Source organism: Orbicella faveolata, unplaced genomic scaffold (genome assembly GCF_042242905.1).
Source record: "Orbicella faveolata isolate gen_17 unplaced genomic scaffold, um_ofav_v1 contig_2, whole genome shotgun sequence".
NCBI classification, from domain to species: Eukaryota; Metazoa; Cnidaria; class Anthozoa; order Scleractinia; family Merulinidae; genus Orbicella; species Orbicella faveolata.
In genome coordinates, this window is record NW_028301547.1 from 19,744,247 (window position 1) to 19,760,317 (window position 16,071).

The window sequence follows — 16,071 nt, forward strand, 5'->3', positions numbered from 1 at the left end:
TCTGTGTACTCGTGGCAAGAGGGACAGTCTATGTAACCGCATTCATGTTCTTGTTGCTTCTTGAGACCCACCAACAACTTTTTACAGCTACGACATTTGCGGCGTTGGCTGCAAACACTGATGTTTTTGGAGTCAGCGGTTTTTCCCTTGTAGGATTTCGTCAGATGATTTTGAAAACAAACATCACCATAAAACATCCGCTTACAGGATCCGCAGGGTGTAGCTGGTGGTTGATTACGACACCTGGCCTCTGTAAAGTCCTCACATCCCGTTTGTAAGCAGGAAGAACAATGATCAGGGTTGTTTTCGCAGGCGTGTTGACCTTCGTTATTGTAGGGTTTGAGACACCTTGCGCAGAAATAACTGTTACCAAAGACCCAGGTAACGTAGTGATCACATTGTAGTGTTCATTATCATACAACAGTACCAATTGTTTTTCCTGAGGCCGGGTAGCGGGTAGCGTCCACAAGTAAGAGCTGATAATTGTTCAAGGACGGCATCAATGCAAATCTAGTGAGTTCCTCGTAACCGCATTTTCCCATTTCTACATAAGCTTCTATATGCAGCTTGATTGCTTCATCTCTCTGGATAGAGAAACCTCTTCTGAAGCTGTTCCATTTAGGGTGATCATCCACTCTAGCTTTAGCTGTCACAATGGCGCGGGCGCAGCATAGTTCATCTTTGTTATCGATACTGATGACAGAACCTTTCAAAAGTTTGAAAGTTTCTGGATTAGAATGCCCAGGTTTCAATTTTCGTTTCTGACCGCTACCGCGAGGAGATGTACGAACGTGTGTAAAAGATAATTGAAACGAATCACTCATTTCAAAGTTCTCGTAAGTTCTCGGTAACCCTCGATAAGCATAGCTGTTGACTAAGCGATTGCTGGCTAAATTGAAGTAGACACGATCAGCGGTTGGTATCCTGTCTCGGAGATTCAAATTTTGGATTGTTCTATGTAATCCATCAGCAATTGCTGCTGCCAAGTTTTGTTGAGGTATAAATTGTCACACCTGACGAATGTTGGAGGTGTAGTGACGCTCTCTAACGCCCATTTTTTTGCTGTGACTATCTACGTACGGCTTGAGTACAAATTCGAAGCGTCCAGGTTCTGTGGTAGCAAGACTTCCCCCCATTTGTTCTTGATTAGTGAGTTGACGTTCTGTAGCCTCGGCGACATTTGACAAAATCGTATCATCGATAGAGTCGTCAAGAATCTAAGAGAAAATATAAAATAAAATAAATAGCCCGGTTCATCACACATTAAGTACACGAAATGTATTTTTGTTACAACATATTTAATTTACCTGTTGGAAATAACTGTTTTCTGGTCCATTCTAAATAGCAATAATGGCCTCCAACAATTCTTCATCGCTTATATCCTCAAAGTGGCTTGACATGGGGCGAAAATCTTATCCAGAGAAACAAAAGTTTAGTCAACAGTCCACCATCTGCAAATGATTTCTATCTAGCGAGTCCCAACTTTATTGGTGTCGTTAACTAATCATATTACAGGAAATGTCAGCACATTTGCATCATCCAATCATATTGCACAAAAACGACATCATATTTTCAACCACCAATCAAGTAACATATGACGTTATTGATCTATCATAATTACATTCACACACGCAGACCACCCGAAAAGTTTACTTAGTTTGTTAATTTAATTTTCCTGTAAATGAATAACAATTACACAACTCGCATGAAAACAAATGCCTTCATTAGTCTTTTAGCGTCCGTTCAATTCGCCTTAAAAGATAATAGCCTATCCAGTTAAGCTAACAGAGTCTAATCATTCAACGTTTAAGATAATAGTCCATTGTCACATTCTTGCGTTAAGTTTTCAACTCGTATACAAATTTCGTTATCCCCGCGGCCAATGGGACAAATTATTTGCATCGCGCGCTAAACTTAAATTTAGGAGTAACGGTTCCATTGTAACTTTAAGGTTTATAAAATACGATCGGGCGAATGCTATAGCTTTGCTTATCCTAAATCCGTCCAGTGTTACTTGTGGTATACTGGTAGAACGTTTCCAAGTCCGTCAGCGAGCTATTCAAAATCAAAAGAACTTCATTTCAAAAACCGTAACCGCCTTCAAATTCCAGACCTGATATAAAGGATTACAGCGAGCTATTCAAAATCAAAAGAACATCTTTTCAAAAACCGTAACCGCCTTGTAAATCCGTCCAGTGTTACTTGTGTTATACTGGTAGAACGTTTCCAAGTCCGTCAGCGAGCTATTCAAAATCAAAAGAACTTCTTTTCAAAAACCGTAACCGCCTACAACCTCCAGGTCTGATTGAATCACGTATTGATATAAAAAACACAAAGGTTCATTATCGTTTCCATTCATTGTCAGTGACTATTCAAAATCAAAAGAACTTCTATTGAATGCTGATACCCTCCTTGAAATTCCAGGTTGTGATTAAAACATGTAGTGGTATTAAAAAGCACAAAGGCTTATCCTTTCCATTCAATTTCAGTGACCTAATTCAAAATCAAAATAATTTCTTTTCAAAGTCCTTAGCCGTCTTCAAATTTTAGGTCTCATTAAATCATGTAAGTTAAAGTATGAAGTTATCTTTTCCATTCAATTTCAACGATCCATTTCAAAATAACGGTACGGATTTGTATTTGCCCGACATGTACTCCAATTTCAAGTTATATTTATTACCTCTTGAGAATCGTTGTCTTGGTCCGCGTTCTCAATAGAACGGACAGCCGCCAAGAGTGGTTCATCAATCAAATTCATTGCTGGTTTTGAGGACGCTGTCAAACTGAATTTTATGACGCTGCAGTTTTGATAATCGATAATCGATTTTGTGAATAATAAGTGCGCGTCTCCACGTGCTCGAGCACAAAATTAAAAGAACTGGGGAAAGCATGCTGGACCATTGACTTTTATTAATGTGGTGGCTCCTAAAAGAGCCGTTTGGTTCTTACCTACATAAAGTCTGTAGGATTTTAAAAGGTGGCCATACCTTGCTTCCTCTGCTTCAAGAAGACGTGATAAGCTCTGGAGAACGGATACGCCGTAATGACGCGGAATTTGTCGCCGTACGATTCCTTCCATGAAAAATAAACGCAAATCTCGTCCGTGGGAAAACCCCACGGACAGACTCCGATGACTTTCTTCATTTTGAATACGTACATGTAATAGTGGCCATGTCCCGTCTTGTAACCTTCTTCGACGATTTCATAATCGTCACTATCGACGAAAGTTTTTCTTGCCAGAAAGGCCACAGTTGACGTTAAATTAAACGTCCGCAGGAATTTGGATGCATTGAGTTCCTTATCCAAATCCACGTGCCTTTCATTTATGTGCTCAGCAAGGTCGTGAGATAGGATAACATAATCGTTTTCAAAACTGACCGCCATTTTTCCACGAGTGAGAATGAGAATATTTTTTCTCTACTATGCCTGATCTTTTATGAGCACACCCAAGTTGAGTGACATGTACCATCTATGTTTAGCGAGCCAATCAGAATAGTGCGACGCTCTGTCGAACCAATCAGATTAGTGCATTATGGCGGCATGAACGGTGGGGTAGTCTTTGAAATACCGTGCCTTTGAAAAACCCGTCCTTTTGAAAAAAAAAATCCGTCACTTTGAAATAAGCGTCGCGCTAGCTAATATTACTTCACGCAAATCGAGTGAAATCAAGTCCAGAGTATTTTACAGTTTTCATTGCAAAAACATGGCGCAACGTCAATCCCGAAGGCTACGTGGTTTGGATGCAGAAATAGTGCCGGAAACTGCCCGCGACAAACACTGTGTATTCTGTTTGACCGATGAGAACCATGGTTTCAATATTATCGGAGGAAATGTCCTACGCTTCCCATGCTGCAAGAAGTTCGCCCACCGCAGTTGTCAAAGAGAATGGGAAAGAAACTCGCCTCTGTGTCCCCACTGCCGAAGAAAACTAGGTGACGAACTCCCACCTGTGGAACTTAATGAACCTCGTAACAGAGAGGTTTCACCGCGACAGCGAGCAATAAGCGCTCTTCAAGAAGCGATACAAGATAGGGAAGGACTTGAACGACGAATTAACGCGGTAAGTTTGACTTTTTATATATATACATGTCAGTTTTAAGGTTGACTTGACTACCACGTGCGTCCAGTGAGTGAGTGATAAACCGACGCTAGTTTTGTGCGCGTGGCACAAAGTCAAAAGGATTCCACATACACATTGTTGCTACGTGCTTACGAATGCCAAACATTAATCGTACGATTTTTTTCTCTTCAGTTCGAATTTGGCTACCCGCTTCCTGCAGAACATGTTCGATTTCTGATGGAGAGAATCTTATATGGTCTGATCCATTCACCATTCGCTCAAATTAATGTTATGATAACATTAGCAACTTGTGACGCTGATAAGAACTTAATCGAGTCTATTTTCGCATATTTCTGGACTATGTTTTACCCGAGGAAATTCAAAATTATTGCAGTATTTTTATAGTGTATCACCAGGGCGACGTTTATGATTACAGGTTAGAAAGCATTATATTAATGTAGTTTTTTCTTGCTTTGTTTCAGTTTCATTTTCCCTAACACATCAGTACGGATAACATTGTGACGGTTTTTAATGTTTTAGAAAGTGTCATCCAAAACATTGATGGGAATGTTTATCATGTAATTGCCATGTAAATAACCTTTGGGATAACATTCGTTTTCGAGAGTTTGTTTACTATTTATTTCCATGGGAAGTGAATCAAATCATAGAATTGTATTCTGTTTCAACCGACATGCATTTAAATAACGAGTATGTAATTCATTCAATGGATGTTTCCTAAGTTGGGCGCATCGATTCTAACATAATTCGGGCGCATTGCTACTAGAGCTCACACATTGTAACTAGGATTTTGATAATAAACTTTGCTTTAAAATGAACACAGAGTCTGATATTTACTTTGTCAACTTTTATTGAATAATAATAACACGAGCGTCCAGTGAGTGATGTTTATCAAAAGGTATTGTTATGGGAAAGAGTTCTAATGTTTTCTTGAGTTGGACGTATCTATGGTAATAGAAGCCCCGCTCCCTTTGACGGGTGAGGAATGACGTCATTAATCTCGTTTCCGTGTTGACCGAGTAAAAAAAAAAAAAAGTCTGGTCTAATGACGTCATTAATCTCGTTTCCGTGTTGACCGAGTAAAAGCCTGGTGTAATGACGTCATTAATCTCGTTTCCGTGTTGACCGAGTAAAAAGCCTGGTTTCTAACATAAACAAATAAATCACGCAACTTTAAAGTTAACCAACTTTAATATCAATTTTTTCCCTGAAATTACAGGACGTGGAAACTGATTATTTACATGACATAAGTTTGAAACCATAACCAAAACGCGTGACACTCGGTCATGGAACAATGGTGAATATTATCATTTAAGTGAAAACCGCAACTCGCTAACGGTTTTACAATCGTTTGTTTTAACTGTTCGTATTTGGGACAACCCCAAGGTTCTAAATCGAGACAAGGAATGTTCAGTTTGTTTAACAAGTCTTTTTCAACATGACCTCCTTTGTAGGCTACCACAGTTCTTTTCCCCGTCTTGTATTGGTTGTACAAGCACAGTAAGACAATTTCTGCTTGATCTTGCTCATAAGCTCTCTCTTGGTAACGGGGTTGATAAGTGAGTCCGTGTATTTTATGCTTTGCAAAGCTCACTGTCTTTTTATCCTTGTGAGACAAGTCTTTGAGTGTTGCTGGCTGGAAGAAAGCATGGCGTCCAAAGTGTTTATTCCAAGAGTAATAACCCATTTCACGCACTTGAAATTTCTTTTGCACAAAGAATCCCTCTAAGTCTATGACGAGACATAAGCTGTCCTTAACAGAAGCCATGTTGTTCGAGACTGAAAATTTAATGTCTCAAGAGTTAAGTTTATGGTATTTTTTAGAACCAATCAACGTTCTTGACGTGAATTATCTTGATTGGTCTAGTTTACACGAGAGACTAATGATCGTGCGGTCTTCTGTTTCCAGCGAAACAATCGCAGCTCCAACGACCTTTTCTATTTTGTTCCCTGACCTTGGCCATGACGCGTAACGTATACAAGTCTTCACGAGATTTCCCTTCTTTTTTCGGATCGACAAGACGCCCTTTCAATTCCCGCGGAAATTCAATGATATCGGGATGGTCTGCTACGCAGAAGATGTTGACCTTTTGACATTCGTCCCACAACTCTTGGTCAAAGGGGGTGCCAGGTTCGGAGATCACGTGATCTCTCACTATCTGCTCATCGCAGAATCGGTTAGATTGCTTCTTGTAGGGCAATTGTCCTAGCCAATTGGACACATAATTCTGCCTGTCGGGTTTGAATAATTCATGCGGTCGTGGGTAACCTGCGTGATTGGAGGGGTGTTGGCTCTCTAATAACCAGGCTTTCACTTTCTTACTCGGGGTTTGATCGACCCACTGGAAGAACTTATAGTTACGTTTGGGACAAATGAAGAAGAGACGTCCGGGGTTTTTTTCAGATTGAGACTGGGACATTCTCAAGGGAAGTTCACAGTAGCACTGAATTTTGTCCAACTCATTCTCGAGGTAGAACTGGTGCAATTGACGTTTTGCCGAGTCTATGTAACACTCTACACGATCCACACCACAGGACACGAAACACTTGGCAAGAGGACACTTGTAATACTCCCACTCACTCTCCGTACTTTGTGACAGTCTTTTTCTTCTGTAAACCCTCAGACTCGTGTAGTGGGCAACGGTACAAGATCTCAGTATCTACTCTTGTAATTGGTCTTGGTAGTGGTGGTGGTAGTGGCGAATTCCCGAAGGTGTTGGCAGACGATGCGACTCTCGGCAAATCGTTCCACTCTTTAGTAATACCGTCTAAGAATTCATCAGCATTAAAGTCCTCGCTACTCATCACCACATCAATATGCTCAGACACTATTGAAAAAAAAATTATTTAAACATTGACTTTTTTTAAAGTTTCTAAAATATGTGTTACTAATCTAACACGCCTTGGTGTAACTTCTTGTCTTCTAAGTAAATGTCTTTGCCTCATGTGTTCTTTTTGTTGCTTTCTCTTTGTCTTGAAGAAACTGTCTCTCTTTTCCACGTCTTCTTCCTCTACTAGACAACGAATCTTTTGTCGCGTACTTAGTCTACCATTTTTTAAAATGGTCTTGATTTTTACAAAATAGTTAAAATCAACCTTGCACTTGGAATTAAACTTTGTTTGTTTTAAAATACCCTTTAAAGGTATTGTAGTGAATGTCTCTCGTTGAGGTTCTATGGTCTTGACCACTACTTTTCTCGTTGAACTCAATGGTCGATGGTTGTACGAATGTAACCATTTATCAAGTAACGTTTCTGTACCTTCCTCAGGTTCCTTTTTGATCTTCTTCACCCACTTCTCCTTCTTATCTTTGTCCGCCATTTTTCGTTTTCTTTTTGATTTTGTGATAGGATAACGGCAAGGAGATACATTTCCAGGTTGGATAGAGGTACATGATGTATTTTGCACTTCTACTCCACCATGATCACTTCCAAGTTGTATCATTTCTGGTTCTCCTGTCATATTGTTTATTCTTTCTTCTCTCTTCTTCTGGATGCGCTCAGACCAAACGATGTTTGCGAGTAAAGAAATTAATAGGTCCACACATTATATGGGATTTATCAGCCAATCACTGCTCAGTACTTTTCCATAGCATGGCATCATATTTGACCAATCACAGCATTTTGTAACCAACTTAGGAAATCAACCTTTGTCAAGGACGCCGTCAAACTGGTTTGATAGCGTCCTGTGTTTTCCCGCCTTTACTATTCTGACCAACCATAGGATTTTGTGACCAAATAAGGAAATCAACCTTTGTGAAGGACGCCGTCAAACTGGTTTGACAGCGTCCTGTGTTTTCCCACCTTCACTATACTGACCAATCATAGGATTTTGTGACCAGATAAGGAAAAGTATGACGTTAATGTATGTATGAACATGTGATACACCAGTCGCGAACCAGATGACGTCACATCCATATCGTATAAAAGTCAAATCAGTACTTAGCCGTCAGCAGTCAAAGTGTTTGAATCATCTTGGAAACATCATGAAGTTTTGCACGAGCAAGAACAACGATAGTCAGATCAGATCAGATCATCGACGGTCAGAAGCAGATCATCGACGGTCAAGTCAAGGTCCGTTGGGAAGAATGGCCAGAAGATACCAACACGTTGATTGACACCCTGTTCGTCTTTGACTTTTTGTTTTATAATCAGAACGGTGAAAGTATGTCGGAGACAGATTTGGAAGAAAAAAGACCCGAGTGGAAAGACTGCATCCTACCACGGATGAAAAGTAGTGGTTTGGTGTTTCTCTTTACTTCAGAGTGGTATGCGGTAATGTACGATAGATGTACGAAAGCCTTTGATTTTGTCGTGTGCGACAGATCCCCTGAGTTGTCTGAAGATACCAACATGTTTGCAGCCACCGTAGGTTTGGCGTATCCGATGCGCGTTGCCCTTGTTTCTCTGTTAAGACCCATTAGAACAATGCAGCAAATCACAGAAGACTTGGAACAAAAAGTGAGAATTCCGTTTGAAATGACAGTTAAAGCGACGCACCAAGGAGTTTGTCACGAACTGTACAAACTGGTTTGTAAGATGGCCAAAGAAGTCGACTTGTGGCAAGAAAGGTTCGACCTCTTGCTGGACACAAATTTGTGTGAAGATTGTATTGTGGAGAAAGATAGGTTGTATCAGTCAGACGATTACCAATTAGCCAGAGACTGGAATCCAGGGAAAGAATGTAATCTGGGAGGCTGCCGATATTCCAGTACGGCTTGGGACACTTGTGACCTCTATGAGAAAGAAGAAGACCCATTTGATACTGTAAACTAAATTGTATAAAGGATTGAAAGTGTATCAATAAAGTTCATTTTGCTGCAGACACAATGTTGAGTCACTTGTATTGGTGTTGGTTGTGTCGAGTGTGTGAAAGAGCGTATCTCAAATATGCACAAGGGGTAGTCATTCCTCTTGCATCCAGTGCTGACCCTCTCAAAGAATTCGAAGCCACAGACGTAAAGCAAAACGTCTTTCGTTTTCTCATCTTTATTATGTGGCTGAAACATCAACCCCAAGCATACGAGTGGTTCCTGACTATCCGAGAACACCACCCAGACCTCGTCGAGGCTTGCATTTTGAAGTTAGCGACGCTATGAAGAAATCAAAAGCCACCAAGTTACTAGCATCTTATCACGACCCTCGCCAACCGGGTAGTTTGGGTGGGGTAACCAGTTTTGCGCGAACCCTAAAACTCCCCGTCCAAAAAGCGCGAGAGGTGTTGGAAAAGGATTTGGGCTACACGCTTCACAAACCCCGAAGGAGACGTTTCCCTACCTTACCTGCGTTGGTGTTCAACATAGATGAACAATGGGTGAACGATCTGGTGGAAATACAAAACATATCCAAATACAACAAAGGCATGCGTTATTTACTGATGGTGATCGATGCGTTTTCCAAGTACGCTTGGGTGGAACCCATCAAAACTAAAACAGGAAAAGCAGTAACCGAAGCCTTTGAGAAGATTTTGAAACGTGCCAAGGGTAGAAAACCCATCAACGTACAAACCGACGATGGTAAGGAATTCTACAATAGTACGTTTGCAGCCTTGATGAAACAAAAAAAACATTCACCACTTCTCGACCAGTGGTGATACCAAAGCTAGTATCGTGGAACGTTTTAATCGTACTTTCAAGGAAAGGTCGTATCGATATTTCACGGTCAAGAACACCCTCGGCTATTTACCGGTGTTGCCAGATTTGGTCAAAGGATACAATGCATCCTACCATCACACCATCGGCATGGCACCTAACCAAGTGAATTTCAAGAATGAAAAAGAAGTGTGGGATCGCATGTACGGTAAAAGTCTGTCCAGAAAACCGCAGAAAGGGTCATTGAAAGTAAAGGATAGTGTGAGAATGAATAAGAAATTCCGACAGTTTAAGAAAGGGTATTTACCAGGATGGACCGAAGAAGTATTTGTCGTGCAACGTGTCATACCTGGTGTGGTTCCCACTTACAAGATTGAGGAGTTGGATGGAACTTTGCTCAAGGGTACCTTTTACGAACAAGATTTACAAAAAGTGAACGTGTCAAAGGATAATTTATTCCGAGTGGACAAGGTCGTGAAGCGAAAAGGAAATAAAGTCTTGGTACGTTGGAAAGGTTGGTCAGATAAATACGACAGTTGGATTGACAAGAAGGACGTGAAAAAGCTTTGAGGATGAGTGAGGAGTTTTACATCACCTTACCTAGTCACAGCAATCGCGCAGAGTTTTCGCAGAACCAAAGCAATCATTTCAAGATTCGATTACCCCACCCCATCAGGTTGCAAGGATCGACTTGGAAAGTGGGATTAATCAGCATCTTGCTACCAGATGTGAAAGTTCATCTCCCCAACTTGGTCCATGGTAACGACATCCTATTTACCATGGATTGGATCCTGAAATACCCTTCTGGTGTGTTAAAGTTTGGTAGAGCCCACTATGATCCAAAAGATCTCGGAGCCGTGGTACAATACATTGATGGTGTTGGTTTCATGAAAAGTATGGTGACTTTTTTCGAACAGAGGCGCATCTTAAATTACCAAGGACCCCATCTCGGTAGCAGCATCCGATGGAAAGAGAATGTACGTGAAATTTCGTTGGGATGGAGATGATCTGCTAACGGATAACAAATCCACACAAGTACGCTCCAATTACTAACCAGCATTGAAGATCAATAAAATGTTGGCCTTAAAGATGGGATGGTTGAAGGAGAGAAGCCCTGAAAATTATGACTTGGGACCCAATTTACGTCAAGAGTTTTTTACCGACACGGTACCCAATTTAGAAACGATGACACACGATCTGAAAAACGACAGGGGTGAGCCTGTGTTTTGGCTGATAGCAGACCTTTTTCATCTGAGTGTTACTTGCAATTGGCGCTTCACGAATCTCAACAAAGCCTTTCAAAACGTGGTGGGCTCGACGTCACGTTCCTTGTTTATCTATTCTGACGTGGGAGGAAGTTCTGTGGTGGGAAATCAAGTCACGGATCTATTGCGAGAGGTCAATTATCGACGCACAGGGGATGGAAGTCATTACTTTGAACCGCTCCACGTTCAATATATTCCGTTGCGCAAGGCCCAGTTGGACATTATTGAGACGCAAGTGTCGGAGACCACAGGTGAATTGACCGAATTTGGTGAAGGAAACACGATTCTCACCCTTCACTTCAAACGAGCATGAAAGGTGGAAGTTTAACACGATTCAAACCTGACCCACAAGGTGGAGGTGGCTTCGTTCATGAACTGCTGAAAGCGAGTGTTAGAGGAGGTCTGAAAGGGTTAAAAAGCGGTCGCGGCGTTCGAGATCGCATTCGAAAGGCGAAAGAGGGTGCGAAACGGAGTGTTAAACAAGCAGTGAAACGTAAAGCTTACGAAGTCCTAGATAGAAACATCAAGCGAAAATTCAACGACATCTTCGGCGAATAATGAATCCCATCTACTCCAGAGGCTCGAGACTCGTCAAATCTAGAAAGGGGTTGTCAACGTCATGTTGTGAAGGGTTCCCAAAAACCTCGAAACGTCGACGAAAGGTACAAAAAGGCGGATGGATTGGTCCTGAGGTAAGTAAACCTGTTGACTACGATTGGGATCACATCTTAGCGAGAAGACAACGGAGAAGAAGAAGAAAAATATGACGGATACCTTGATGGACGGTGGCTTGTTACATCCGGGTTCCAAATCAGTCCTGAATCCTCAATTGAACCTGTTCACCGTTCCACCCACTGATCTCAGCATGTCCAGTTATCGCATTGTACCCATTCAGACCTACACGACAGGCATCAACCCCGTGGAATTCCAAGTGGATCCTCAAGAAGATTATGTGGATCTCAGTCGAAGTTTCTTTGAGATTGAGTTGGCACTCAAACTGGCGAATGGTGATAACGTAGTCCAACCCACGAGACTCTGGCCCACGAACAATTTGGCCCACACTTTGTTCAAACAGATCAGTGTGAGACTCAATGGTACCTTGATCAGTCCTCAGACCGACACTTATCACTACAAAGCATACCTGGAAACATTGCTCAACTACAACAGAGATGATGGAGAAACCGTGTTAAAGCCTCAAGGTTGGCACAATGCCCTGGACTTTCCAGCGCAATTGACTGTGAACAACACAAACACGGAAGGAGATGGGCATGAGGCTTTCCAAGCATTGTCCTCCAACCAACAAGCTCCAGTGCAACTTATGAAAGCAGAACAAGGCAATTACACGGATGGAAAACGACACGTGCTAAGGTTCACACCCCACATTGAGGTGTTCCACTTAAACAAATTGCTGGTACCTGGTGTGCAGATTGGAATCCAGATGTACTTCAATTCTCCCAATTTGTTTTTGAATGGTGTGAACGTAGCTGGAAGATTGACACACGAAGAGGTCAAAGTGAGAATGTACCTGTGTCAAGTAAGGCTCAACCCCAGTGTCTACCGAGAGTTGATGACGAAAATGAACGTCAACAGAACCATAGTGGCTTACCCGACCGTGAGAAGTGAAATCAGGACCTTCAACATGCAAGGGAACCAGCAAAGATACGAGTGCAACAATTTATTTCAAGGCAGAATTCCTAACAGAGTCATCGTTGGGCTTGTGCTTTCAGAAGCCTTCAATGGTACTGTGGCACATGACCCATTCTGTTTTCAAAAGTTTGGTGTGAGTAACATCAGGCAACTGGTCAGAGGAGAAGAGTACCCTTACGAGACCCTGGAGCTAGTGCACAACGACGGTACCCAAGATCTGAGAGGTTACTATCGATTCTTACAAGCTACAGGATGTTTGTGCAAACATCAAGGTAACATGGTCAGAAGCGAAGACTGGGGTCAAGGCAAGAATTGCACACTGTTTGTATTTGACAATGCAGCCAACGGATGTTTGGACAGTCCGGTGTTGAACCCCAAGCAGTCAGGAGAGTTACAGATCGTGCTGAACTTCGGTGTCGCACCAGGTAACAACATCACAGTCATCTTGTGCGGAGAGTTTGAAAACCTCTTGGAAATAGACAAGAACAAAGGCGTGTTGTACGACATTTACCAACGCTAATGGAAAAAGTACCTCTGAATAACGTGCAACTGGATCATTTGGCGAAAGCGGACGCCATTTTGAAACCTTACTTTTACGGGACGGTGGCTTGTGATCGATTACCACGTCGACCGATCAAGAAAGAACCTCGTGGGTACATTGTAAACACAGATCCACATGATAGACCGGGCCGACACTGGCTGGCGCTTTGGACCCATAGTGGGAATGTGTGCGAGGTGATGGACAGCTACGCCCTACCTTTAGAGACTTACAAGTCAACACAGCCTTTGCAAGACTGGTTAAAAAGTCAATGGAAACATGTCAATTACAATGGACAGTCGCTGCAATCGATTTACAGTAAAAGCTGTGGTGATTACGCCTTGTTCTATTTAAAAGACGGAGCGAGAGGTCAAAGCATGAACGAGTTCTTGAGGCGTTTCTCGAAACATGATTATGTAGACAACGATCACAAAATAGGCCAGATGTTAAAGAAGTTGATCGAGAAAGAGTTAGAATGGGATAAAGTGTGTAAAGTGAAACATCACCAAGACACCTCTCGTTGCGGTGTGAGATATTTAGTGTAATGATTGTTGGTTTGACATTAAAATACGATTGAAAACGTTCATTTTCCGTGTGATGATCTTGTAGTACAATGGTTAGTATTCTGGACTGTCACTCGAGAGATCAGGGCCCCATTCCCCGTTGGGTGAAATTTTTCCTTTCCATGCGCTATCAAAAGTAGCATGCCCATGCGCGTTTGGTCATTTGGACTCATGGAACGACGCAAGTCTTTTCGATTTCACACCCCTTCCAGTCTGGTGGTGGTGGGTCCTTCAGGGTGTGGCAAGACTGTGTTTACCACCAAACTTTTACGGAACAACCTCGATTTGTTTCATACCCCACCCTCCCAAACCCATTATTGTCACGGAGTGTGGCAAGACGGGTTTCAGCCCATGAAAGAACAGGGGTTCAAGTTTCACGAAGGCGTTCCCGACACAGATGAACTGAAAACGTGCTTTCCTAAAGGCGGATTACTCGTGTTGGACGATCTAATGGCTGAAGGAGGGAACGATAAACGAGTGTTGGATCTGTTCACCAAACATTCTCACCATCAGAACGTCACCGTGCTCTACTTGTGCCAAGACATGTTTCCGGCGGGGAAATATGCCAAGAGTATTTCCAGAAACGCCCACTATGTCGTAGCCTTCAAGAATCCACGAGATCAATTAGGCATGAGAAATTTACTGTTACAGGCATTTCCCACCCAATGGCAAGTTTTACAAGACACGTTTCAACGTTTGACAGAAAGTCCGTTCGGATACATGGTCTTGGATTTACATCCAGGCAGTTCGGACGATCAAAGGATTCTCAGCCACCTTTTAAAGGACGAAGGATGTACGAGATGTCACAAATTCATCGAGACATCGTGATGAGTTCTTCCCAAGATTCAATCACTACCGTATCTCTAATGAACGGATCCAAGAAAAGCGCCCAGTTGGTAAACAAAGATTTGTTGTACCGATTGCATGGGTTGTTTGCCTTTTACCACCGTCAGTGGTGGTGTCATCGCCAGATGTTTTACCACTTTAAGTGGTGCCACGGTTGTTTGAACGCTTTGGCATTGATCATCGTGGCAGCAGGCATTGTCGTAGGATCCGTCTTAGAAAACAGTCTCCTGATTGCCTGTTTAACTGCCGCTGGAACTGTGATTAAGGGGTGGAACGATTTCAAAAAGTTTTCGTTCAAAATCGACATGTGTCGCTTTGCCTACACCACTTACGACAAAACATTGATCGAATTGAGAACCTACGTGCGAGGACTTCCGATGGAGCAGTTTGAGGGATTTTTAATCAAGATGCAAACCTTGGATGACACAATCACTGATTTCACACCCCCAGTATCTGACAAGTGCGTGCAAGAATACGAACAACGATTTCGCTACGACCACGTCGATAAAAGCGGGAGCACTTACTTGTGAGTGGTAGTATGTGTCATGAAGAGCAAACGAACAGTTCGTAAAAAACCAAGGAGACGTAGGAGGACACAAAAAGGGGAATTGTTACCATTGGCAGCTCTCATTCCAGCTTTAGTAGCAGCAGGCAAGGCGGCGGCTCTAGGAGGAATCTCTGGTGCGGCTGGTTACGGTGTGAAAAAAGGTTTGGAAGTTGCTTCGCGTAAACGTCGACGATGAAAAATAAACCAAAGACCAAGAAAAGAAGTAAACAGCGAGGTGGAGCACTGGCACGACGTAAACATGGATTGGTTGACAAGGTCGCCGAAGGAGCTAGTATGTTCTTATCGGGACCCTCACCTACCTTTGCTACGCTGGCTTTGAAATTAGCGGGTCAGGCAGCAAAAGGAGTCAGAGACAATGTGAATCACTATAACAACAGACAACGTGGAGGTTCACTGTTTACTGTTCTCAAGAATGCAGCCAAGATCGGGTACAAGCTCGGAAAGGACAAACGGTATGAGAGAATGGGTGTAAAGGGTGTCACAGGCAGCTAGAACAGACGCCCTGCACCTCGGGAAGTATGATTCGATTACGCAGACAACGCCCTTTCTTGGAAGCTATTCTCCAAGAGGCCAATCGGAACAGGAGACAGGAGATGTTAGAACATGCTAAGGCAGATCAAATCAACGCCGTAAGCGAAATGGTTCTCAATCTATTACGAAAGAGAATTCCCGTTCACCCAATCACCATGGCGAAACTGCATCGCTATAAGACAACGCTACGCGAGGTGGGGAAACGCAGAAACTCGGTCAAGAGGCGAAGAGAACATCTCCAAAAACAAAAAGGTAGCGGATTCTGGCAAGGTTTGAACGAAGTGTTCCAAGCATGTCGATGTTAAACACCAGAGATGCCCACGGTTATCCACTGCAAGGTCAGGTTATTACAACAAGCCAACGAAAGAGAAGACGCCCTGAAACGTGATGTGGAACATTGGCATCGAGCTTACAACGCCCTCCTTCAAGAGCATATGGCATTTAA

General features: G+C 42.6%; 2 protein-coding genes and 2 pseudogenes across 2 annotated transcripts; all 4 read left to right on the plus strand.

Moving 5' to 3' along the window:
• Positions 1-7,925: 7,925 nt before the first annotated feature.
• LOC149112329 (uncharacterized) lies at positions 7,926-9,251 on the plus strand (annotated as a pseudogene).
• Positions 9,173-10,238, plus strand: LOC149112330 (uncharacterized). The gene is made up of 2 exons (XM_089289317.1): positions 9,173-9,593; positions 9,775-10,238. The coding sequence occupies exons 1-2, from the start codon at positions 9,173-9,175 to the stop codon at positions 10,236-10,238; spliced, it is 885 nt and encodes a 294-aa protein (XP_089145443.1).
• Positions 10,239-11,623: 1,385 nt separating this feature from the next.
• Positions 11,624-13,704, plus strand: LOC149112331 (uncharacterized protein F54H12.2-like; annotated as a pseudogene).
• Positions 13,705-13,777: 73 nt separating this feature from the next.
• Positions 13,778-14,629, plus strand: LOC149112332 (uncharacterized). The gene has a single exon (XM_089290165.1). The coding sequence runs from the start codon at positions 13,823-13,825 to the stop codon at positions 14,507-14,509; it is 687 nt and encodes a 228-aa protein (XP_089146291.1). The 5' UTR covers positions 13,778-13,822; the 3' UTR covers positions 14,510-14,629.
• The last annotated feature ends 1,442 nt before the right edge of the window (positions 14,630-16,071 follow it).